Source organism: Saprolegnia diclina (assembly GCF_000281045.1).
Source record: "Saprolegnia diclina VS20 unplaced genomic scaffold supercont1.199, whole genome shotgun sequence".
In the NCBI taxonomy this organism is placed as follows: Eukaryota; Oomycota; class Saprolegniomycetes; order Saprolegniales; family Saprolegniaceae; genus Saprolegnia; species Saprolegnia diclina.
In genome coordinates, this window is record NW_008246266.1 from 1 (window position 1) to 21,106 (window position 21,106).

General features: G+C 58.0%; 11 protein-coding genes across 11 annotated transcripts; 5 read left to right on the plus strand and 6 right to left on the minus strand.

The window, feature by feature from the left end:
* Positions 1-93: 93 nt before the first annotated feature.
* SDRG_17111 (hypothetical protein) lies at positions 94-1,923 on the minus strand (the record flags this gene model as incomplete). The annotated part of the gene is made up of 5 exons (XM_008623346.1): positions 94-564; positions 611-899; positions 944-1,011; positions 1,103-1,766; positions 1,810-1,923. 5 exons carry the CDS (start codon positions 1,921-1,923, stop codon positions 140-142), a joined length of 1,560 nt encoding a protein of 519 aa, XP_008621568.1. The 3' UTR covers positions 94-139.
* A 430-nt stretch (positions 1,924-2,353) lies between these two features.
* On the minus strand, positions 2,354-4,878 carry SDRG_17112 (hypothetical protein). The gene is made up of 4 exons (XM_008623347.1): positions 4,749-4,878; positions 4,555-4,702; positions 4,334-4,511; positions 2,354-4,276 (listed from the first exon to the last, which is right to left on the minus strand). The coding sequence occupies exons 1-4, from the start codon at positions 4,824-4,826 to the stop codon at positions 2,464-2,466; spliced, it is 2,217 nt and encodes a 738-aa protein (XP_008621569.1). The 5' UTR covers positions 4,827-4,878; the 3' UTR covers positions 2,354-2,463.
* A 645-nt stretch (positions 4,879-5,523) lies between these two features.
* SDRG_17113 (hypothetical protein) lies at positions 5,524-6,865 on the minus strand. Its single transcript, XM_008623348.1, has 6 exons — positions 6,682-6,865; positions 6,524-6,632; positions 6,384-6,473; positions 6,219-6,331; positions 6,059-6,172; positions 5,524-6,011 (listed from the first exon to the last, which is right to left on the minus strand). Exons 1-6 carry the CDS (start codon positions 6,786-6,788, stop codon positions 5,564-5,566), a joined length of 981 nt encoding a protein of 326 aa, XP_008621570.1. The 5' UTR covers positions 6,789-6,865; the 3' UTR covers positions 5,524-5,563.
* A 374-nt stretch (positions 6,866-7,239) lies between these two features.
* Positions 7,240-8,377, plus strand: SDRG_17114 (hypothetical protein). Its single transcript, XM_008623349.1, has 5 exons — positions 7,240-7,280; positions 7,328-7,772; positions 7,813-7,971; positions 8,018-8,067; positions 8,115-8,377. Exons 2-5 carry the CDS (start codon positions 7,343-7,345, stop codon positions 8,301-8,303), a joined length of 828 nt encoding a protein of 275 aa, XP_008621571.1. The 5' UTR covers positions 7,240-7,280; positions 7,328-7,342; the 3' UTR covers positions 8,304-8,377.
* On the minus strand, positions 8,321-9,851 carry SDRG_17115 (hypothetical protein; the record flags this gene model as incomplete). The annotated part of the gene is made up of 5 exons (XM_008623350.1): positions 8,321-8,727; positions 8,787-9,195; positions 9,253-9,363; positions 9,419-9,747; positions 9,797-9,851. The coding sequence occupies 5 exons, from the start codon at positions 9,849-9,851 to the stop codon at positions 8,321-8,323; spliced, it is 1,311 nt and encodes a 436-aa protein (XP_008621572.1).
* Positions 9,852-11,100: 1,249 nt separating this feature from the next.
* Positions 11,101-11,916, plus strand: SDRG_17116 (hypothetical protein; the record flags this gene model as incomplete). The annotated part of the gene is made up of 2 exons (XM_008623351.1): positions 11,101-11,664; positions 11,723-11,916. The coding sequence occupies 2 exons, from the start codon at positions 11,101-11,103 to the stop codon at positions 11,816-11,818; spliced, it is 660 nt and encodes a 219-aa protein (XP_008621573.1). The 3' UTR covers positions 11,819-11,916.
* Positions 11,917-12,064: 148 nt separating this feature from the next.
* Positions 12,065-14,462, minus strand: SDRG_17117 (hypothetical protein). The gene has a single exon (XM_008623352.1). The coding sequence runs from the start codon at positions 14,448-14,450 to the stop codon at positions 12,198-12,200; it is 2,253 nt and encodes a 750-aa protein (XP_008621574.1). The 5' UTR covers positions 14,451-14,462; the 3' UTR covers positions 12,065-12,197.
* A 1,210-nt stretch (positions 14,463-15,672) lies between these two features.
* SDRG_17118 (hypothetical protein) lies at positions 15,673-18,032 on the plus strand. The gene has a single exon (XM_008623353.1). The coding sequence runs from the start codon at positions 15,733-15,735 to the stop codon at positions 17,998-18,000; it is 2,268 nt and encodes a 755-aa protein (XP_008621575.1). The 5' UTR covers positions 15,673-15,732; the 3' UTR covers positions 18,001-18,032.
* A 331-nt stretch (positions 18,033-18,363) lies between these two features.
* SDRG_17119 (hypothetical protein) lies at positions 18,364-19,234 on the plus strand. The gene has a single exon (XM_008623354.1). It carries the CDS (start codon positions 18,382-18,384, stop codon positions 18,808-18,810), a length of 429 nt encoding a protein of 142 aa, XP_008621576.1. The 5' UTR covers positions 18,364-18,381; the 3' UTR covers positions 18,811-19,234.
* A 59-nt stretch (positions 19,235-19,293) lies between these two features.
* On the plus strand, positions 19,294-19,951 carry SDRG_17120 (hypothetical protein; the record flags this gene model as incomplete). The annotated part of the gene is made up of 1 exon (XM_008623355.1): positions 19,294-19,951. The coding sequence occupies one exon, from the start codon at positions 19,294-19,296 to the stop codon at positions 19,912-19,914; it is 621 nt and encodes a 206-aa protein (XP_008621577.1). The 3' UTR covers positions 19,915-19,951.
* A 70-nt stretch (positions 19,952-20,021) lies between these two features.
* Positions 20,022-20,601, minus strand: SDRG_17121 (hypothetical protein; the record flags this gene model as incomplete). The annotated part of the gene is made up of 3 exons (XM_008623356.1): positions 20,022-20,111; positions 20,153-20,233; positions 20,287-20,601. The coding sequence occupies 3 exons, from the start codon at positions 20,599-20,601 to the stop codon at positions 20,022-20,024; spliced, it is 486 nt and encodes a 161-aa protein (XP_008621578.1).
* Between the last annotated feature and the right edge of the window lie 505 nt (positions 20,602-21,106).

Below are 21,106 nucleotides of genomic sequence, written 5' to 3' on the forward strand. Positions count from 1 at the left end.
TCCATTCGGCTGGCCGGCAACATGCCATCGCCGGTTCTCGCTCGCATGCGGGTAGGGTTCGGCAAATCGGTCCCTGCAGAGCACAGTTGGATCATCGCCATAGCCATTACTGTACAACCAAAGAAGGTACAACATGCATTTAGATGCACCACAGAGTTGGCTCGGGTGGCGTGCGGAGCTCAAAGCTGCTGTCCAAGCTCGGACCGATGGCAATATTCTTGGACGTTGCTGGATGCAGCTCGTGGACGACGAAGTCGGTGGCTTCGTTCGAGCGCGGCAGCTTCGCGACGTCGACGTTGGTGAGAAGACTCAGCCGCAAGCGCTCGTGGAGCTTGCCATTGAGGTAGCAGACCAAGAAGCAGTCGGTGCCGCGCAAGCTAATGGTCGGACACCGCTTGAGCTGCGGCGCGGTCTCCAGGAGGTGGTAGATGAACCCGCCGCGCGGTGGCAGCTGCGGGACACGGCGCAGCACTGATGCAAAGCGCAAAACGAAAGCGCTCTTCAAGTTGTTGAACGCACTTGCGCTGTAGTCGACGTCACGGCGCTGACGACAGTGCGTGCATCCTATGATATCTGTGGCATCAGGTGTCGACAGCGTCGGGACGATTGCCTGCTACGACGCCATAGATCAGAGGCGCACTGAGCGTCAGCAGCGTAATGAAGATGCACATCAAGGCGGCTTCTTGTCGTTGACGCTCGTGTGGTGTGAGGCAGTAGAAGAGCCACTGGGAAACCCGCACAAAGATCAAGACATGCCCGTTCATATAGGCCATGATGGGGCCATAGAGGGCCACCGCAATCGCAATCAGAGCCGGGTCGACTTCGGAAAAGCGGTGCTCTTTTCGAAGAGCTTTGAGCCCGAGCGAGACGAGGCAGAGGCCCCAGTACGCAAACCAGACCTATGCGACAAAGAAGTGCAGCCACGAGCCAGAACTCGACGTACCGAGCGCGCCAGATACATCATACCAAGCAGCAGAGACATGGGGTTGGTGCTATCCTGGACTTGCATTTCTGCAGCCCCAAAACTCATGACGCTCAACCAGATGTCGAGGTAGTAGTGTGGCGACCACCGGATCCAGCAGCACAATGGCGGTTGGGTCACCATACACGAGCTCATACGTCCAGGTGCCCGATGGCATGACCACGCGGTGGCCACATCGGCGTACGAGAGATTCGAGCTGCGCGCAATGGCGATAGTAGCGAGACCAGAGCCGCGACCAGACAAAGAGCGTCGTCCCAATGCGATAGATAAACATGTACCAGACGATCTCGGGATCACGAATCGCTTCGCTTACAAAGTACAGCGTGGTCAAGGTCGCATCCTTCTCCATGTTCGCATATGGAGAAGAGATGGCATCACCAGGCACGAGCCAGAGACACGAACGGCCAAACATAAAGGAGCACAGGTGCGAAGCATAGCACGAACCTCGGGCGTCGCTCGTTGCATTGCTTGTGAAGGTGCTGCACAGCAACTCGACTTGCGGCTCGGAATAGTACATGAGTCCTGGTAGTCCGAGAAGTAACTTGGAGAGACAAGCGTTCGTGTCCATTGGCGGCTGGTGCAAACGCAGGAGTGTGCGGGTCACTTGGGTGTTCTTGGCCGCATCCGCGACGTAGATCACTCCCGTCGGCAGTGTTGCGTTGGAGTAGCGTCGCTGGTTTGTGGCCAAGTAGACAGTGTTGAACTCGGTGTAGTTGGCATACGTCTCTGGCGTACTGAAGAAGCCCCGCCACGGCAGGTACTCGGAGAGGTACGCGGCCAGTGGCTACAAGTTGCATCAGGACACGCAATACCGGTCGCAAACCAACCATCGACGAGGCGTTGAAGAGCGATAAGATGCTGATGGCTAACGCAAAGCGGTGGCGACGCAGACGGTAGTCGCGCCGTTGTGTCTGTGCGTCGGCGATCTTGGCGCGTCGCATGGCGCTGCCACGTTGTTTCTCGTGAAGGAATGGCTCGCACTCGGTCGACTATTTTTGACCGGAACCCTAAACTCGATGGCTACGTCCAAAGATAGTAGTTGGATACTACGATCGATGCCTTGTGGATTGTTGTCAGCACTTGCGTCGTGCACATAAGGGTCTGTGCCATGCAACAAAAATGACTCTGGAACAATGAGATTGTGGAAGAATTTGTCCACTGAGACGTGTCTCTCCATCAAGGACGATTTGTCTAATAGCGATGCTACTCGGATCTCATCAGTATAAAAACATACAGTTGATCTCTTCCTTCGTCATGGCGTGCAAGCGACCTCTAGATAACCTCGTCGCCCATTCCTGGGTTTCGCGGTTAGGGCAGGGTTGGGTCTAGCGGGCCAAGCAGAGATAGTCGTCTCCGTGGGTGCCCCACCACCCTCGCACCGCCCGATTTGTCAAAAGCATTCGTATACTACACGTACTTCAAACGTTGCTATCTCCACAACCACCGACGTGTCGAGCTGCTCGACAATACGACACACGACACTACGCGTTGGACGTCGCCAAGGCCATGGGTGCGACCACTTGCACGTCGATGCGCACCGACCCCACGGCGATCGTCCACGTGCCAGGTACGATCTCGGTGCTGCCGTCCATGGTAGCCAGAGCAAACGTCGACGGCGGGAGGTCGAGGTGCCAGATAAACTCGTCGCCCGGCACCAGCGACGCAACCTTGTCGAACGCAACGAGCGACTGCTTTGGCTTGTTGTCGATACCCGCGCCTGGCGGCAGCGCAAAGCACAAGAGATTCTCGTCGCCAATGAGCTCGCCGACGTTTGTGATGTGAATTGCAGCGCGCCAGGGGTCGCCGGCCACGACCACATCGCTGGCGATGCCGACATCGTACCGAAACGTCGTGTACGACAGGCCATGACCAAAAGCGTAGATGACGTCGCCGTTGTAGAAGCGGTGCGTGCGCCCGGGTGTCGTGGCCGTCGGACGCATGTTCATGTCGCTGATCGCAATTTCATCGACAAACGACGCGGGGTACAGCGTCTGGGGCAGGCGCCCCGAAGGGTTGACGGCACCAAACAGCACATCGGCGATTGCGGATCCGCCGGCTTGCCCAAGGTACCCAGCGTACACGATCGCGCCGACGTTGCGATGCTGCTTGATTTCCGAGAGATCGACGGCCCCGCCCGTGAGCAGCACAACGACGATGGGCGACGCTGCGATAGCGACCACCGCGCGGAAGAGCGCGAGCTGGACGTCGGGCAGCCGGAGGTGCGTGCGATCCATGCCCTCGGCTTCGAGCGACTGGTTCAGACCCAGAAAGAGCACAATCTGGCGCGTCGCCTTTGCATGGGCCAGCGCCATCGCGTCGGCATCGATGCCGCCGCCATCAACCGCGCACGCCGCATGCGCATCCACGTACATTGGCGACACGAACGCTTCGACACCGGCGAGCGGGCTCGCGATCGAGCTCGGTATGCCTGCGTAGCTGCCAAGTAGTGCGTCAGTTGCGTTTACATGCGGGCCCAGTAGCACGAGCCGGTGGCCGGGCGTATACGTGTCAACATCCAGCGGCAGCAGCTTGGTGTTGTGCAGCAAGATAACGCTTTGCGCGGCGGCTTCGTACGCAAGCTGTCGATGCGCCGGCGTGTCAATGTCGTCGATCGTTATGTCAGTGTACGGCCGCGTGCGCGACGGCTCATACATGCCGAGTCGAAACTGCACCCGCAAGAGCTGCTTGAGTGCGCGCGTGGCGGTCTCGGGGCGCACGAGACCTTGGTTCAACGCCGATGGCAGGTGCGTCTGTAGAAAGTCACCGCAGTTGAGGTCCATGCCTGCGCGCAGCGTCGCGTCGCACGTCGCCGCGGTCGAGTTGGTAAACTTGTGGTGCGCGTAAATGTCTTCGACAGCGCCGCAGTCGGACACGACGTACCCGTCAAACCCCCACGTCTCGCGCAAGAGATGCGTGAGGAGGCCCTTGTCGGCGCACGACGGCACGCCGTTGACGGCGTTGTAGCTGCACATGACAGAGCTCGCGCCGCCGTCGCGGACGCACGCTTCAAACGCGGGAAAGTACGTGTCGGCCGCGTCCTGGGCCGAGACATTGGCGCTGAGCGAGTGCCGGTCGACCTCTTGGCTGTAGGCGCTAAAGTGCTTGCAACACGCCGAGACCTTGAGGAAGCGCTCGGTGCCTTGCATGCCCCGGACAAACGCGGTCGCGTACGCAGCCGACACGAACGGGTCTTCGCCGGGCGTCTCTTGCCCGCGGCCCCAGCGCGGATCGCGGTAGATGTTCATGTTGGGCGCCCAGTACGTCAAGCCGCCATGGTCGACGCTGTGAAAAGCTCTACGAACAACATCAAGAGCTTCAGACGTGACGGAATACGTGGATGGAATCGGTGACCTGGCCTCGGTTGCAATGACATTGCCCATCGCATGCCATAGCGTGCGGTTGAAGGACGCAGCGACGCTGATGATCATCGGGAAGCTCGTGGCCGACGTCGTGGGTGCGGCAAATCGCACGGCCGGCGAGAGCGCCACCCCGTGCAAGCCTTCGCTCCACCAGCAATACGATGGCAGACCTACCGTCTCGTCAGGGAATGCATCGCTAGTATCGCTCCAGACCAGCGCTGGGCGACCCCGTCGAGTTGTCGCCCAAGAGCCCGGGTATCTCGAGCAGCGGGATGCGCGCCACGAGGTCGTCAACCCGCGCATCGAGGGGCAGCGTTGGGTCGCAGAACGGGTAGCTGCGCTGCGGCTCGTTGTCGCAGACCTACGCTTGCATCGCTCGCCTACCCTAGCTCGTCGCCAAGACATACGTGGTTGCTGGCGCTATGGCCTAGATGCACTGCGAGAAGGAGCGCGCCGATCGAGGCCCATGGCGTGCGTCGACCCATCGTCGCAGTCAGTCAAACAAGATCTCACATCGTAAAAACGCACCTGGTTTCCATAGAAGCGCACCCCATGTGATTGTTTCGGTGCGGTTTTACCGGATCCGCCGGAACATTCCACAGAATTCTAGCCAGGCGCACGCGATCATATATTCGCCCGAACCGCGTCCGTCGACGAAGCTCCTCGAAGACGCGCTGCCGATCGCTCTTGACTTCGGATTCACTCGTTGAACACAGCGCGGATTCGCTATAGGCAGCACGCCCGACGGGCCGCAACTTCAAGAAGGAAGAGTGGCGCTTGCCAGAAGCGGAATGTAGGTCCCGTCACTCCTTTCTCATGTGACCCTGCGGCCCTTGCCAGCCCTTCCTACTTGCTGCTCATCCTACACGTCATATCGAATTGAGCCGAGTGGGTCGATGCAGGGCGTGGGCAAGTGCCACCGACCTTGTCATCTCGCGTCATAACGTTGATGGCGCGGACGCTGTTCGTCTCGACCGTCCGTTTCCACCTGACCCGATGTGACGTCCATGACCAGATGGTGCCAGTACCTTCGCACTCAGATGCGGTCGTTGCTGGTGGACCATCGCTAATAGCTGTGTCGTGCACTTGCCGCTGCATCTCGCCGGGTTCTTCTCTGCCCGACAGGCGTAAGATAATGCTGGCTGCAATTTGGCCTGCGCACGCGATCGGAGTCGCAAGCACTGGGACGAGGGAGGACAGTATATTACAGGGTCAAGGACGACTAAAACTCTGGCAAGGACGAGGACGACATGATGTTGAGGGTGGGGAAGTAGCCTTGTTCGCGGCCACAGGCCGCCAGCGCCCGTTCCTGGTCTTCGCCGGCGGCAAGCGCGAGCGCAAAGATGTAGTCCGAGTCGAGCGTCGGTGTCGTCGGCGGCAGCGAGAACGACGACGACCGGCTGTGGTCGTCGCCTTGCGGCTCTTCGTCGAGGCGCGTCTCGAGGGTCGCGATGCGCCACGCGTTGTAGTTGGCGGCGGACGCAATGAGCTTGTCGTGCGAGATATGGCTCATGTCTTGTTTGTCGAGGAATTCATAAATACGGGAGATGAGGTCCTTGGCATACGAAGCAATGTCGCGAATGTCGTTGGACGTGAGGTGCCAGAGCTCTTCGCCTTCGGCGCAGTAGATGCGCGACCGGCAGATGGGGCACGTCTGGTTTTGCGTGCTCCTAGCCATGGCGTCAATAACGTGACGAGAACGACGATGCAACCGCACCAGGTCTGAAAACACCGCAAACAAAAACTGTGACTGCACGGCAAGACGACCTCCTTCTGCTTGTCCATGCAGATCTGGCACTCGAAATCGTCAAAGTCCTTGGCCTCCTTCTCGCTACAGTCGCATGAGCTTCCTTTGCGCAGCGCAAGACCATGCGTACGTGTCGCTCGGGATCGTCAGCGTATGTACAGCGCAGTCGTTGACGTCCGACAAGAAGCAGAGCACATAGTAAAACTGCTGGATCGTCAAGAGCTTGGGCGACCCAATCGTATGCTGCACAGTGAATGCATAAGCCCTCGCCGCATCTGCTAGCGGCGGCGCGTACCTCTATGGACTCGAGGGCCTCCCATGTGTTGATATCGCGGGGCGGATCATGCTCTGGCAGGCGGCGAATCTTGCGCGCTTCAACCATGACCTGCCGCGCATACCGTCAGGCAATGCTCGCACCAGGCGCATCGTACGTACGTTGCCTTTGACCTTCCAGACGTAGGGCATGACGTCGGGCGCAATGCGTTCGTTGAGCACGAGGCGAAAGCGCAGCTGGCACGTCTTGGGCGTTGGGCAGAGCGTGGCCCTACCACGTCGTTAGCCTCTTCCAGGATGGCAGAGACAACGCTGGCTACCATCGATTGGCATCTTCAATGTGCGTGCCAAGGTCCATGTAGGTGCGCATCATGCTCGCCACGCGGTCGGCCATGCGCGCTTCCTCGGTCGACGGCCGCTGGCCCATCTTCGTTCCTTCTTCCGGCGGATCTGTTACTCCGGTTCGGAACTGAGCCTTCTTTTTCTCGCTCGTTTGGATCTTCAACGTTTTTTTGCAAATATTTTTTTTCGCGTTTCGTTTAAGCTTGCGTTTTGTATACTGCTTGCCGTGCACCACAAGCGTTTTCAGCACGCGCCCAAACGACTTGCTTTTTGTATGCAGAAGATCGGGGCCTTGGTGTGCGTGCATATAATTTAATTATTTTACTTGGCAGTGGGTCAACCTTGAAGCCACATGGAGACAACACGACAACAGCGCAGAGCACTTGTGTCTCTGCCCGCTTGTTTCCAGGCTTTTCCAGGCGACGAGATGCATTTATTTGAATATTTTTCAAAAAGACATTCACTCTGGTCGGTTTGCGCAACGCGAATTCGGCCCTGAGCCTGCCACGTCATCGCGGAACTGTGACGCGAGGCCCCGGGGCACAACGACCCGCCGACGAGCGTGCCACGTCACGAGGTGCGACCGAGTGATACTCGCGTGCTGTATTGTTGAAGCCGGCACAGGTCCAGAGAAAGGCCATGCATACGAGGGCGTTGGGCGATGGAAGAAGGGATGCCCTTGGCGATCCCAAGGGCGTAAGCACGCGAAGCCTGGGCCGAAACGACGGCTATAAATACGGCGTGATGGACGACGACGCCGACGGGCGGCGACGAGATGACAGCGCGGCCAAGCTCAGTGAAATCACGCCCGTCGAGTACACGCGGCCACAGGTCCTTCCGGATGCGACCACGTACGAGGCCAGCAACGAGGCCAGCAACGAGCGAAGCACACAGGCCAAAGAGCCTTATGTGTTTGAAGGTGAGAGCTTCTGGGACGCGGCCGAGGACGAGCACACGCCGTCCAACGACCTCGACTACTGGGGCATGGCCTTCGACGAAAGCGCGCAGCAGACCTACTACTTTGCGTTTGCATCTGGCATGACGCAGTGGACGCCACCATCGCACCTCGGTACAACCTTGCACGATATGCTTGGATCTGAGATGCGTAGTGTACCCCGAGAGCCACCAAGTGCTGCTTTGGGACAACGACGCGCAGTGGTTTTACATATACGACTACGTCCATGGCTCGAGTCGGTGGCTCGATCACTTTGAGGACCTCCAGGAGCGCGGGTCGCCTCAGCCCGTGAGCGACGACTGCATGAGCCAAGGTTGAATTCGCGTTGGTGCGCGCTCATGCTATGATACGCTGTGTAGCAACCACCGAAGAGCTCGAGCCCGAGTCCTCGGACGACCGCCGGCAACAGGTATTCAACAGGAACGTTTGTGGTCGACGACCTTGACACGTGGTTAGAGCCTCGCATCCTCGTGGGACGAGACGACTGCATCGGTTGTTGATATTGAGATTGAGATTGAGATGGGCGACCACAAGATATCAACAAGCAACTGCTGTCGGGGGGTCGAGCACGGATGCATCTGCCCCGAATGTTTTTTGCCGCTTCTCGATGGCCTTCAAGAGCAGCGGACAAGTCAAAGCTACTAAATATACTACGCAATGTGTTACGGAAACACGAGGACGTTGACCGTAATGTCGTCGACAACGTCTTCTTCGTCGAGCCAGCGCTCCAGCGCTTCAGCGACAAGCATATCACACATTGTCTGCGGGTCGTACCCGTCCTGGAGGCACTTTGTACAGAGCGCGACGACTTGCTCAGACGGTAAAAACTCCCAGAGACCGTCCGAGGCCACGACCACAAAGGCCCGGGCCCGCGTCGCGCAAGCCGGCACATCTAGTTCCGAGCAGTCGGGGTCCGAGATGACGCCGACCGACGTGGCGACCGAGTCGCCAAACGACCGCGACATAGCCAGCCCCGGCATGTCGACGTCCTTGAGCCAGACGCGCGGGACGCCCCACTCAAACACACGGCCATTCGTGGCCAAGATACGGCTAAGCTCGGCGGGGACATCTAGTCATCATGGTTTAGGTTAACTCTCTGCAAATGTGGCAAGCGAGAGGACGTTGTACCTGGCTTGTGGTCGACCGATAGCGTGTGGGTCGTATACTCGTGTGACGCTTCGTCAAGCACACCGGCGACGGCGCGGCTGTCGCCCACGTTGGCAATAAATACATGCGGCGCCAGGTGTGGCATCTCGGGCGTCGGCGTCACGAGCAGGAGCGCGACCGCGGTCGACCCGCTCACGCTAATGTCGAGGCCGCTCTCTTCCTCGAGCTGCGTCGTCATGCGGCATGACGCTTCGAGGAATACATCTTCGATGACATCGAGCGTCAAAGGCGTCTCCTGCGTCAGCGCTGGCACGTAGCGCTGCCACGCGTCGGCCACGTGCTGCGGGTAGTGATCGCGGACAAAGTGGCTGACGTACGCGCCTTGCGAGCCATGGCCGTCCATGACACACACAAACGTGAGCGCGTCGCACTAGACCATACGATATCAGATCTGAGTCGCAACTAGAAGGGGAAAATAGGGTCGTACGTCGGCAAACCTGTCGCGGATCACAAACGAGTCTTGGTTCTCCTTGCGGCGGCCCATGGAATCGTTGCCGGCGCGCGTCCGGGAGCCCCACCAGAGCCCTTTCGAGACCGACTACATCATTCCAGATCTGAGTTGTGGGAGGTGGTACTAGCGCCGTTGTCCGTACGTAGAGACCCCCGGGGGTCTGCCCCGTGTACTTGGGCAGCTCGATAGTAAACTCATCGACAGCGACGCCAGGAATCCCGCCGCCGACATAGACGTTGGGCGCCGTGCAAATGTCGAGCGTCTCGGGGTCGATCGCGCTGGCATGTTCATCGTCGTCGTCGTCGTCGTTGTCGTTGGCGTCGCTCTCTTCGACCTCGACGCGGCGCAGCGTGACCTCGAGCGTCGTGAGCCGATCGGGCTTGATGAGCACGCCCGACTTGAAGCTGTTGCTGCGGAAGAACGTCTTGCGGCGCATCGGCGCCTGCTTCTCGTGCGCCATACCGTCGTCGTCTACGCAAGAGTTGGGGGTCGCATGTAGCCCGTCGCCGCCGGCGCGTACCGTCCGTCGGGAACGGCTGCGAGCAGCACATGCTGTAGGAGAAGGCGCAGCCCATGCTATGTCAACCTCGCGCGAGCCTACATGCACAGGTCGTCGTCAGGCGGAAGCAGCAGCATCTTGCGGACCGTGGCGACTCCGAACAACAACCAACTGCACTTTGCGGGTGCCAAACTCATGCACCCAAATACAATGCGCATCTTTTATGCCAGATACAAACATCAAGACTAGGATGCAGATTGTAATTAAATCGGCCCACCACCTGGTGGGCCCCTCGAAACGCGATCCGGCCAACGACATCGTCGCCATCTCCGATTTCATCGCCAAATCTTATAGCTGCAAAATACGAGCTTGGCGCTGCCGACCGAGTAGCAACCTCGCGGCCGATAGCAGCCGTCGTGTACTCAGTCGACTGCATACGCTAAGCTCCAACTGGCCTCAACACGAACGACGCAACCGGATACTCGAATTATCCGGATGCTGGCAACAGTATCTTGGCGTGATTCTTGACAGCGTTCTTGACACGGAATCTTGCGCGCGTCCCGCACCAGCGTGCTAAATACCCTCGGCACCAGCTTGCTAAATACTAGACTGATCAATAAACAGTTGATTACCCTTGCTAAACACAAAGCATCAAAGGAATAGGAAAAGGTCGGCGTTGGTAAAGCTCGGTAAAGGCAGACCAAGGCAAAGCGGGCGAGATGCGCACGAGCATGTGGAAATTACGAGGTGTGCTTATGGACGCATGCGGCTTGAATCAGTTTTTTGGGTGGGCTTGAGGCGCCAGCGTGCTTCTTGCCGATCTCATTTTCATCCAGAGGACAAGAGTGTACGAGCCGGATCCGCGGCGTTAGCATCCAGCGTGAGTGATTGCCGTGCCGAGCCGAAAGCTTGGGCTGACGAGAGCTTCTCGGCTCAATCCCGCGCCAACGGACGTCCATACTAAGGACAAAGGGTTTAGCAAAGGTGCGCTTCATGGCTGCTATGTGTGTAGTGTAGGGCAATAGAAGGTGTAGCCGCTTGCCATCATTTGATCTTTGGATCTTTGGTCCGTCTTGATACTTTGTAAAGTATCGAGCCACGGGAAAATGCGTGGAACAAAGCCCGCAGTCCTCTGCAACGATGCCCCACAGCAAGCGCATCGCGACAGCCTCGTCGGTGGTTTTTCACGTCAATGACATGCTCACCGTCATTGTCCAGTTCACTGCTGCACCGTGCGACGTTGTCGCCTTCCTTGACGCCATCCCCGCGTCGGCGCGCAGCAAACCACTAAGGCACCGCACGAGCTCTTGCACGGCGCAGACCACATGCAGCTTACGTCGGCAGTCGACGTCATGTGGCCTCAGCTCTTGCTGGCCGCGATTTCGCCCAATCTCGCCAGTCTCGCGCACGTTGCCATGCCTGTCTTCACCGCAGTCGCCGCCGACAACGTCCTCGCCGCGCGGCTGGCTGGGCTCAGCCTACTCGACTGGCTCCAGCTCTGGAGCAGCCAAATCACTTTGTACTCCCACGTGGACGACGACGCCGACGTGTCGCGCCTCTGCAACATCTTGCGCCAATGCACCAAGCTTCAGGTCGTCGAGATGTTCGACGTCAGCGATGCCGCTTGCATCCTCGACGCGATCACGACGCCGGCCCACCGCGTCTCGTCTCTTCAGGTCGATGGCAAAGGGAACGTGGCCGAGTTGATGGCGAATGTGGCTCGTTGGCTCACGACTGGCCATGCGACGCACTTGGATTTGACGTACTACGTCTCGTCAGACGGCGAAGTCAACCACCCAGCGCTGGCCACCATGCTCACAATGACAACGGAGCTCGAACACCTTGCGCTCTCGTTGGACGCACCCGGGCTGCTTGCGCCGCTTGTCCCCGTCGCACCCTTGTTCACGCGCAAGTGTCCTTCGCGAGCTTTCGTGGCACTCTTGCCAGCCGATCACGTCGCTAATCGAGACCATGGCAGTGCGACGCATCATGTTCCACGACGACGTCGACCTTGATCGTCTCGTGCTTTGTAGCCCAACGTAGACTCGCTACGGGCGATATTGTAGCAACCAAACACACTTTTTTTGGCTGGATTTGGGTGACGCCATTCCAAGGGCACCTGGTGCCTTAGGCGGAGCGGCTTCGCGAGCTTTCGTGGCACTCTTGCCAGCCGATCACGTCGCTAATCGAGACCATGGCAGTGCGACGCATCATGTTCCACGACGACGTCGACCTTGATCGTCTCGTGCTTTGTAGCCCAACGTAGACTCGCTATGGGCGATATTGTAGCAACCAAACAAACCTTTTGTGATACCACGTGCTAACATTAACGTCCAACAAGAGCGTTTGCATACAGTTCATGTTGACCTTAGTGTCAGGCGCTCACTGTGGGGCTGCTTCCGAGGCGCGAAAACGTACCGACTTAGTACTGGACGACATCGATCCACTGGTTGGTGTTGGCATTGTGGCACTCCCACACCTGCGCCGCATGACTCGGGTTGGTCGGGTCGACGTCCAAGCACAAGTTGTTGTGCGTCGCGTGCTTGATCTTGTGGTTGCCGGCATCGATGATCCACTTCTGGTTGCCGTTGGTAGCGTCGCAGGCGTACGTGTGAAGGCCAAACTTGTCGCCGTCACGGAAGGCGTCGAGGCACTCGCCGTTGGTAGCCACCTGGAGCGTCTTGGCGTTGTTGTCGTACGTGAAGAGCTCGTTGGCCGAGTCCGAGACCCAGTTGGCGTAGACGCCCGAGTAAAACTCGGAGAAAACCTTCTGGTCCTTGGTGACGAGCTTGACGTAGCTCTTGGCAGCCGGCGCGTCTTGGCACTTGGTGAACCACTGGCTGACACCACCCGTGCAGTCGGCGACGAACGGCGCAGCGCCGGGTGTGAGGTGGGCCGACTCGAGGCAGAGGTTGCGCACCGTCAAGTGGCGGAGGCTGTGTGAGTTGGGCTCAAAGTCCCACTTTTGCGTCGAGCTGCCCGTGCACGTGTAGAGGCGCACCTGGTTTTTGCCCTGAACGTCCTGGAAGACATCGAGGCACGTCGTATTCTTGGTCTGCGACTGGATCGACTTGTCGTCAAAGTTGTACCAGAACTTTTCGTTCAAGTTCTTCTTCTCCGTGTCAACAAAGAGCTGGCCGTTCCACTCAGAGAGGACGTTGTGCTTGTAGTTGCAGAGCGAGTTGGTGGCAGATGGCTTGAGAGGCGCTGGCGTCGGAGCCGGCGGTGGTACCGGGAGCTTGCCGTCCTTGACGATCTTGGCGACGTTGACACGACCGTAACCGTACCGGTTGTTGGGCCACACCTTGTCGTCGACACCGCCGCAGTTGGGCGCGCCCGGAAGCGTGCGGTTGCGCGTGAGGAGCCACTTCTCTGGTTCGGCCTGCAGAATCGACTGCTCCGTCGTCGTCGTGAGGTAGTGGTAAATCTCGTCGTACGTCAGATCTTTTTGCACCGACTTGAGGAGAGCGACGACGCCGGCGACGTGCGGCGCTGCCATCGACGTACCCGCCTTGTAGTCGTAGAACGTATCACTCGAGTTGATGGCCGAGTACGTAAAGAAGCCGGGCGCCGAGACATCGGGCTTGACGATCGTGTGCACCTGGTTCAAGCGGTCGACGAACTGCGCCGGGCCCTTGGACGAAAAGTACGCAAGCTGCGTCGGGTCGTCGTCGTACGACCCGATGGCACCGACCGAGATGACGTTGGGGTAGTTTGCCGGGTTGCCGGCCGTCGCGCAGGCGGGGCCGTCGTTGCCGTTAGCAAAGATGGGCGTGATACCGGCCTTGTGCCACGCGTCAACAATGTCTTGGTACCACGGGTCAGTGCTCGCGTCACTGCCCCACGAGTTGTTGACGACGTTGGCGCCCTTCTTGCAGTCGGGGCGCGACCCGTCCGTCTCGGTCGGGCACATCATAAACTCGGCGCACTCGATCAAGGCCGCGTTCGTGCCACCCCCCACATACAAGCCGCGGCAGGCAATGAACTGGGCGTTGGGAGCAACGCCGATACCATAGTCGCCGACCATGGTACCGATCGTGTGGGTACCGTGGCCGTTGAGATCTTCCGGCACCGCCGTCTGGAGGTACGGGTCGTACCAGCCCTTGGCCTCGCGATACTTGGACTTGATGGATTCATGGGTGTGGCGGACACCCGTGTCGATCGAGCCGATGATGATGCCTTCACCCTTGGTGGTCTTCCAGACGTCGGTGGCGCCAATCGTCGTGACGCCCCACTGGATGCCGGTCGGGCGCGAGTTGTCAACAGGCGAGTTCTCTGCACCGTCGTTCTTCTTGGTGAGGACCGGGCTGAGCTGGATCGTCTTGACCACGTCGACCTTGAGAACATTGTCGAGCTTGGCGATCTTGTCGGCGAGTGCGCGGTCAACCTTCTCGACCGTGGCCGCATTCGTGATCCAGAACGCCTTGACCTTGCGGTCACCGACGATCTCAGCCAGCGTCTGCTTGCGCCCGGAAGCCGCCGTGGACGCCTCGTCGAAAAGCACCTGGCGACGCTCGAGCCCCTTCACTGCGGCACTCTCCGTTTCGGCGGCGGGCGTCGACTTGAACGTGATAAAGGCCGTAAACGTCGCATCTTGCTCGATAGCACGCAGCGCCGAGCTCGTGATCTTGGCGTACACTGGTACGAGCACGGATGCGAGAGTAAAAATCTTCATGGTCAACTTGCGCTGAACGAAGTAAATTGTCCAATGCCAAAGATTTCGGGGCTAGATTTCGACCGGTCCTGGCTAGAATTCGTTCACCATTTGAGTTGTTGCAGATATTGAGGTTGAAAAGTGCACTGTCGATCTGAGTTTGCAAGGCGTGTGATCACATGGGTCGGAATCACATTCGCCAGTGTGAAAAGACTGTCCGCCTTTTTCCCGTACCGGTGCGAACATGGTTAGCATTGTGAGAGGGTTCTAGCGTGGAACCAGTTGGGAGGCTCGTCTACACATCGATTTGGCTGACTTGGATGACGGCGCCAAAGACACTTCATTTCTCAGATGAGGCGATACGCAACAAGATCTTACGACAACTACGGCGAAGTCCACTGCGGTACAGTCTAGCATAGCGCAGAGCGCAGCTAACTCGCGTCGGTAGCACCGAATGCCATCTATTGTCACAATCATCGCGACGACCAAGTACAGCTACCAAGTACATACCAAGTATTGTACTGTACGGCCCCGTTCAGCTTGAACGAGTAACCAAGGAGTTTTATTCGCTTGTAGTTATGCACGGTCATTTGCGTACCGGTAGGAGAGCGGATGTGTCGCGTCGTCAGGTGTGAATGGATCACCAAGTGCGTATCAGATGCATCCGACCGATCGGTGGCACTCGCTTGTAACCTCTACATTTGCGCCTCAGCCACCTTTCTGACGGGTACGAGATCAAGGATACACCAAATATATTTTTCCACATTTTTCATCATATGGCCCTCGGAAGTGATGCGTTGCTTCTGATTTTGGTGATTGGGCGTCAAGAACGCACCCGGAACGTACCTGAGAATGGGTACAAATGTCCCGCCATGGATCTGATTTACGCGCGCAAACAATTATCATCCCAGACAAGTGCACGGCAATATCGTGCACTTTCGTCCGACTCTGTGACGGCACCCCAATATATTTTCCATCCCGTCACTTGCCCCAACAAAACGCGCCACCGCTCGAGCCACTTGCTATATCTAATACCAGAACTTATAGCTCGAATCAAAGTGCCTTTCCGCCGCGTCGTTTGCGTCATGTCACCTGACAAACGTGTCCTTGGCACAGGCGTATGTTCTGATTTGATGGATCGCCTGTCTTTTCACATGTTTTTGGTCACGTGTCAACCCCACACGCGCTCTATTAGATCTAAATTGTAGGGTCGAGGCATCTGATATTCCTAAACTACAAACTGCGCACCTCATTTGCTCATTTTCACATTTGCCACCTTTCGCTCGAGAGCGTGTCAAATCTAATGAAGGCTATCCTCATCCTCTCGACAATGGCGGCGGCGGCGTCGGCCAAGGTCGCCAGCTCGGTGCTCCGTGCGCTTGAAGTCAACGGCAACGCCGACGTCTTTGTCCGGTTCGCGGATGCCTCGTCGGCGCTGGAAGCCGCGACACTCGAGTCCAACAAGCCGTTGGAGCGCCAAGAAGTCTTTGAAATTCTCTCGGACGCCACGGCGACGGGCCAAAAAAGCATCGAAGCGGCCACCGCCGGGTTTGAAGTGACGCCGACGTGGATTGTCTCGGGCGCGTTCATCAAGGCAGCTGACAAGGCGCTCATCGAGAAGCTGACGCAGAACCGAGCGATCAAGTCGGTCGAGCAAGTGCCCGATATGCAGCTCGAGCCGGTGCTCTCCAAGCCCACCACGGAGGCAGTCGCCGCGCCTGCTGCGTCGCCGAACCAATGGGGTGTCGACACGGTTGGTGCCCCGGACATCTGGAAGTACACCAACGGCTCCGGTATTGTCATTGGCTCCATCGACACGGGTGCCCGCCACACGCATTTGCTTTTGAAGGACTCGTGGCGTTCGGATCGTGGCTGGTACGACCCGTACAACCACACGGCACTTCCCGAAGATCTCGGTGGCCACGGCACCCACACGCTCGGCACCATGGTGGGCAACCGCGGGTACGGTGTCGCTCCTGGTGCGCAGTGGATCTCGTGCCGCGGTCTCTACGTCAAGAGCGGGTCGGCGCAGGCGCTTCTCGAGTGCCTGCAATTTATGATCTGCCCGACGCGCACGGACGGCACGCATCCCGACTGCTCCAAGGGCGCGGACGTCATCAACAACTCGTGGGGCAGCAAGACCTTCCACCCGGTGTACGAAGAAGCGATTGCGTCGATCCGCAAGGCCGGCATCACGCCCATCTTCTCCAACGGCAACGAAGGCCCGGCTTGTGGGACGACCGGTAGCCCCGGGACGTACCCGAATGTCATCTCGGTCGGCGCCATTGGCTCGTACACGAACGAACCCAACAAGCTCGCGTTCTTCTCGTCCAAAGGCCCTGGCAAGTACATTGATGCGCACAACGTGCCGCAGACGATCGTCAAGCCGACGATCTCGGCCCCCGGCTTCTTTACGCTCTCGGCCTACAACCACAGTGACACGGGGCTCGCGTACCTTGCCGGTACCTCGATGGCGGCGCCGCATGTCGCTGGTGTCGTGGCGCTCCTCAAGTCCGTCAAGCGCGACCTGACGTACGACGAGATTTATGCCTATTTGACGCAAACAGCCGACCGAACGCTCGAGAGCGAGCCCAACGAGTGGCTGGTACCCAACAAGACGTCCAACAGCACGGATGTTTACCCCGGTGCCTTCAACTGCGGTGGTGTAGATGATACCAAGTGGCCTAACAACCGGTACGGCTACGGTCGTGTGAACGTCGCCAAGATTCTCGCCGGTGGCAAGTTTGCGGCCGTCGTGACCCCGACGCCGGTGCCGCGGACGACGCCGCCGGCGCCGATTCAAACGAATTTTTGCACGTACAAGAAGAAGGCACTCTCCGAGCGGAACCACGGCTTGTACATTGACACAATCAAGAACAACAAGAACGAGGGCTTTACGATTGACCGCGTCAACAACATCATTGCGGCGTACGCGTCCGAGAATGAAGACTCGTTTTGCCTTGCGCTCACCAAGGATGCTACCAACACCAACGCGGCGACGCTCACCAAGTGCAAGGGCGACGAGACGCAGATCTGGAAGTTTGACACGGCCGCAAAGCGCATCGTCCACCCCCAATCCGGCTTTTGCCTGACCTCCAACGCCGCCAAGCTCGGTGCCGGTCCCAGCGTCGCTCCGTGCTCGCCCAGCGCCGTGAGTCAGTACTTTGACGCGTGCGACAACATCAAGGAGAAGAGCTACGTCAAGCTCATCACCAAGAACAACAAGGTCATCTCCGAGTTCTACTCGGGCGTCTACGCCGACTGGGTCTCGGACTCGGCCAACGAGCTCTTCACGTACGACAACAACGCCAAGACGCTCCAGGTTGCCAGCAACGGCGAGTGCCTCGACGCCTTCCGCGACGGCGACAAGTTTGGTCTCCACACGTACGCCTGTGACGCTACCAACGCCAACCAAAAGTGGATCATCGACGCCGGCAACCACAAGATCAAGCACGCGACGCACAACAACTTGTGCTTGGACGTCGACCCGACGAGCCCGAGTCATGCGGCGCAGGTGTGGGAGTGCCACAACGCCAACACCAACCAGTGGATCGACGCTGTCGCCTACTAAGTCGTTTGGCGATTTCAGCATAACTCTGTGTGAACAAATATGGAGCGTTTTCTCTCATTTGGATTGCGATTTGTGCCGGATATGGAAATAGCTGCACACGGCCAGACTTGGTGATTTGTATTTGACTATTTTCAAGGTAGGAGCCCTGATGGAGCCCCACCACATACAAGTACATGCAACGAACGCGAATGACAGACGCCGCCGACCCTTCCATCGCTCTCAACCTGCATGTTGAATCGTACCAATGACGTGGCACTCTGAACGTGCACATACTCGCACGATGATTGGTAGATCTATGTTTGCACTTCAGATGGTCATCAAAGGTCGTTTCGTCAGTGACCCCATTTCCCATTTGTCATTCTATATCGCAAGTGACGTGGGATGGCGGCGCAGCGACCACGCCTTGCGACAACATCGGTGCTCGACATCACATGTGTCCCTGTCCTCGTTGTCCAGTGCATCGCGTCGTCCGACGACGTGGCTTCGTTTCTTCAAGCGATGCCAGCCGCAGTCCTCACCCCCGAACTCGTCGCGCTGCGTGAGCTCATGACAGCACCCGACGCGCAGCCGCACTACTACTGGCCTACGATGCACCTAACCATGACAACTGACTTTGAAGTCGACCGTATCGTCACTGCCATGCCCATCGTTCCCCGCGCGTCGTTTCGCAAATTGAACGTGAGCCAGCGCTCGCCAGCGAGTAAACACCCCGATATCCGTTTACCGTTTTGCGCGTTTGTCGCCACATGGGCGCTCAAGTTTCGGGAAGTGACCATTTCAGCAACCGATCTCGAAGAGCACCGAGTCTAAATTTGTGATATGCTGCGTCACTGCACTCGCCTTGAGAGCGTGGATCTTACGTTGAACGAGGACGTCTTGGCGGCGATGACGACGCCCGCGCACAGTGTGTCCAGCATTACTATCGAGCTGCCGAATGACGCAGTGGCAGCGTACGAAAGATGTCCAGCGGCGCTGCTGTCGTGGCTCGCGTCAGGCTGCGCTAACACTTTGACCCTCGACGAGTTTGGCGCTGCAACGGACGCTGTATTGGCGCACGCAGTAGCGTCGGCGCCAACGCTGTCGAAGCTGGCTTTAATGGATTCGGAGGGTCTTCTCAACAGCCTCGTTGCCAACGGCGCCATGTTGACGCACATGACGGATCTCGCCATTCGATCGACCACGTCCGATGTGGTGGTTGCAGCGCTTGTCCCACTGCTCGCTCTATCAAGGATGCAAAAGCTTCGAATCGATTGCTGGCACAGTCATCGCATTGATTTGGGCTACCTTGCGCAGATGCTGTCGCGCACGCCACACCTCGTCGAGCTTCGCCTTCAGGGTGTTTTGTTTGGCGATTCCGTGCTGGCTGAGGGGCCGACTGCCTCGAATGACAACTTGCCGCTCTTGACGATTCGCCATGTTTTGTTTCGGAGCGTCCGCTTTACAAAAGCGGGTTTTGATGCTATCTTGAGCTGGCTCGATCGCGTCACGACCCTCGACCACATCGACTGGAGGTTTTCCACCTTTCTCAGCGACAATGTGGACTGCGCAGTTCGAGCAATCCAGTGCTGCGTCAAGGCCGGTGCGCGCTTCATCAGCTTGAATGGCTGCGGGTTTCAGCTGCAGAGCACGGTAGCGTTGGCCAAGGGGTTTCGTTATATTCGATCTCGTCACAGCATCGAATTTGACCTTGGGAGCAATCGGATGTATCTTGGTGGGACGCGGGCGCTTCTCAAGGCGCTTGGGGCGTGCACGAATGTCTCGATGCGACTCCACTCAGATACGATTCCGCTCATAAAGGACTCTGACGCGCAGCTAACGAAAGCGCGAGCATCTGGCGTCACCGTCGAGTGGACGGGCAAGATCCTCTGGCTTCGCAGTCCCGTCGGTGATCTCGATGCGACGCCAGCCAAGTAAACAGTTAACATCCATATGCACTTGACTTGCTCTTTTTGCCAAAACTATATATCGAAACGTAGGAGTTTGTTTCGAACCAAAGACGAGAACGCGCAATGAGCTATTGCCTACGCCAAGGTACGGCTGCGAATGTAGATCTCGCGATCCGATATGTCGACTGTGACACCGGCGGCTCTCGCTTTTTTACGTGCGGCGTACTGCATTCAATAGACTCTTGCCATTCGATTGGCAGTTTGACCGTCACATTGGTGCACGTTGCGATCGCCGTGAGCAGTGCACGGACACCACCAAGCCGAAACGTGTTGTTTGAGAGGCCGATCTGGACGCCAACACGAAATGGGTCTTGTGCAAGGTCTTGGCCAGCGCAGAGACGCCGCCGGTGTCGATGTCGCAGCCTTTGAACCGTCCGTTGGCGACACCCGCGAGAATGCAGGCGCGAAGGACTTGCGCAGCGCTCCCTTTGTGTTTGCCAAAGTACGCGCAGCTGTCCCACGCGACAAGCTCGAGCTGCTTCGACCGCGTAGCAAAGTCGACCAACGCGCCCACACTCGCATCACACAGGTCGACGGCTTCGACGTGTAAGGTGCGCAGCATCGAGCGTGACATCATAGGCCGAGGCGCGAAGACGTCCTCGAGGTCGACATACCCGATGTGTAGATTCTCAAGCGCGGTCAAATAAGGTAGCATCGCTACTGCGCAATCGCTGAGATCGATATGGTTCACACTCCAGATCGCGAGAGACTTCATGTTGGGCAATGCAAGCAGTCTGATGACGTGGGGGGCCGCGTGGGTCGCGCGGTAGAATTTCTGCTTACAACTCCCAAGGTCGCCGGTTCGATCCCGAGCACCGACAAGAAGTTCATATATCGACTCTGAGGATCATTAGTCAGTATAACGAATCCAATATAATATGATGATGATGAAGCAGTCTGATGACGTGTGGGGTTTCCTCGCTCGCATACGACTCTATATCGAGCTTCGTGATCGAAGTTAATGCAGCACCGTTGGTGACAAGACCGCAAAGGATGGCGTCCGACCGAAACAAGCGGAGACGCGACAGTGTTGACGACGACAATAACGCCACCATTTCGCTGCAAACAAGTTCCAGTTGAGTGCGTCAAGACGCAGCTCGGCCCTACGTCGCAACCAATGGTGACACCAGCGCGCAGCTCATCGAGACGCTGTTCAGGAC

Bases quoted from the DNA above. Each gene is read 5' to 3' on its own strand.
- SDRG_17112 (XM_008623347.1), bottom strand. From the start codon at position 4,826: ATGGGTCGACGCACGCCATGGGCCTCGATCGGCGCGCTCCTTCTCGCA. The intron at 4,703-4,748 runs GTATGTCTTGGC...ATGCAAGCGTAG, and splicing joins GCCATAGCGCCAGCAACCAC to GTCTGCGACAACGAGCCGCA. The intron at 4,512-4,554 runs GTCTGGAGCGAT...ACGAGACGGTAG, and splicing joins GACGGGGTCGCCCAGCGCTG to GTCTGCCATCGTATTGCTGG.
- SDRG_17113 (XM_008623348.1), bottom strand. From the start codon at position 6,788: ATGGGCCAGCGGCCGTCGACCGAGGAAGCGCGCATGGCCGACCGCGTG. The intron at 6,633-6,681 runs GTAGCCAGCGTT...ACGACGTGGTAG, and splicing joins ATTGAAGATGCCAATCGATG to GGCCACGCTCTGCCCAACGC. The intron at 6,012-6,058 runs GTGCGGTTGCAT...CGCCATGGCTAG, and splicing joins TTGCGGTGTTTTCAGACCTG to GAGCACGCAAAACCAGACGT.
- SDRG_17114 (XM_008623349.1), top strand. From the start codon at position 7,343: ATGCATACGAGGGCGTTGGGCGATGGAAGAAGGGATGCCCTTGGCGAT. The intron at 7,972-8,017 runs GTTGAATTCGCG...TACGCTGTGTAG, and splicing joins CGACGACTGCATGAGCCAAG to CAACCACCGAAGAGCTCGAG. The intron at 8,068-8,114 runs GTATTCAACAGG...ACACGTGGTTAG, and splicing joins CGGACGACCGCCGGCAACAG to AGCCTCGCATCCTCGTGGGA.
- SDRG_17117 (XM_008623352.1), bottom strand. From the start codon at position 14,450: ATGAAGATTTTTACTCTCGCATCCGTGCTCGTACCAGTGTACGCCAAG.
- SDRG_17118 (XM_008623353.1), top strand. From the start codon at position 15,733: ATGAAGGCTATCCTCATCCTCTCGACAATGGCGGCGGCGGCGTCGGCC.
- SDRG_17119 (XM_008623354.1), top strand. From the start codon at position 18,382: ATGGCGGCGCAGCGACCACGCCTTGCGACAACATCGGTGCTCGACATC.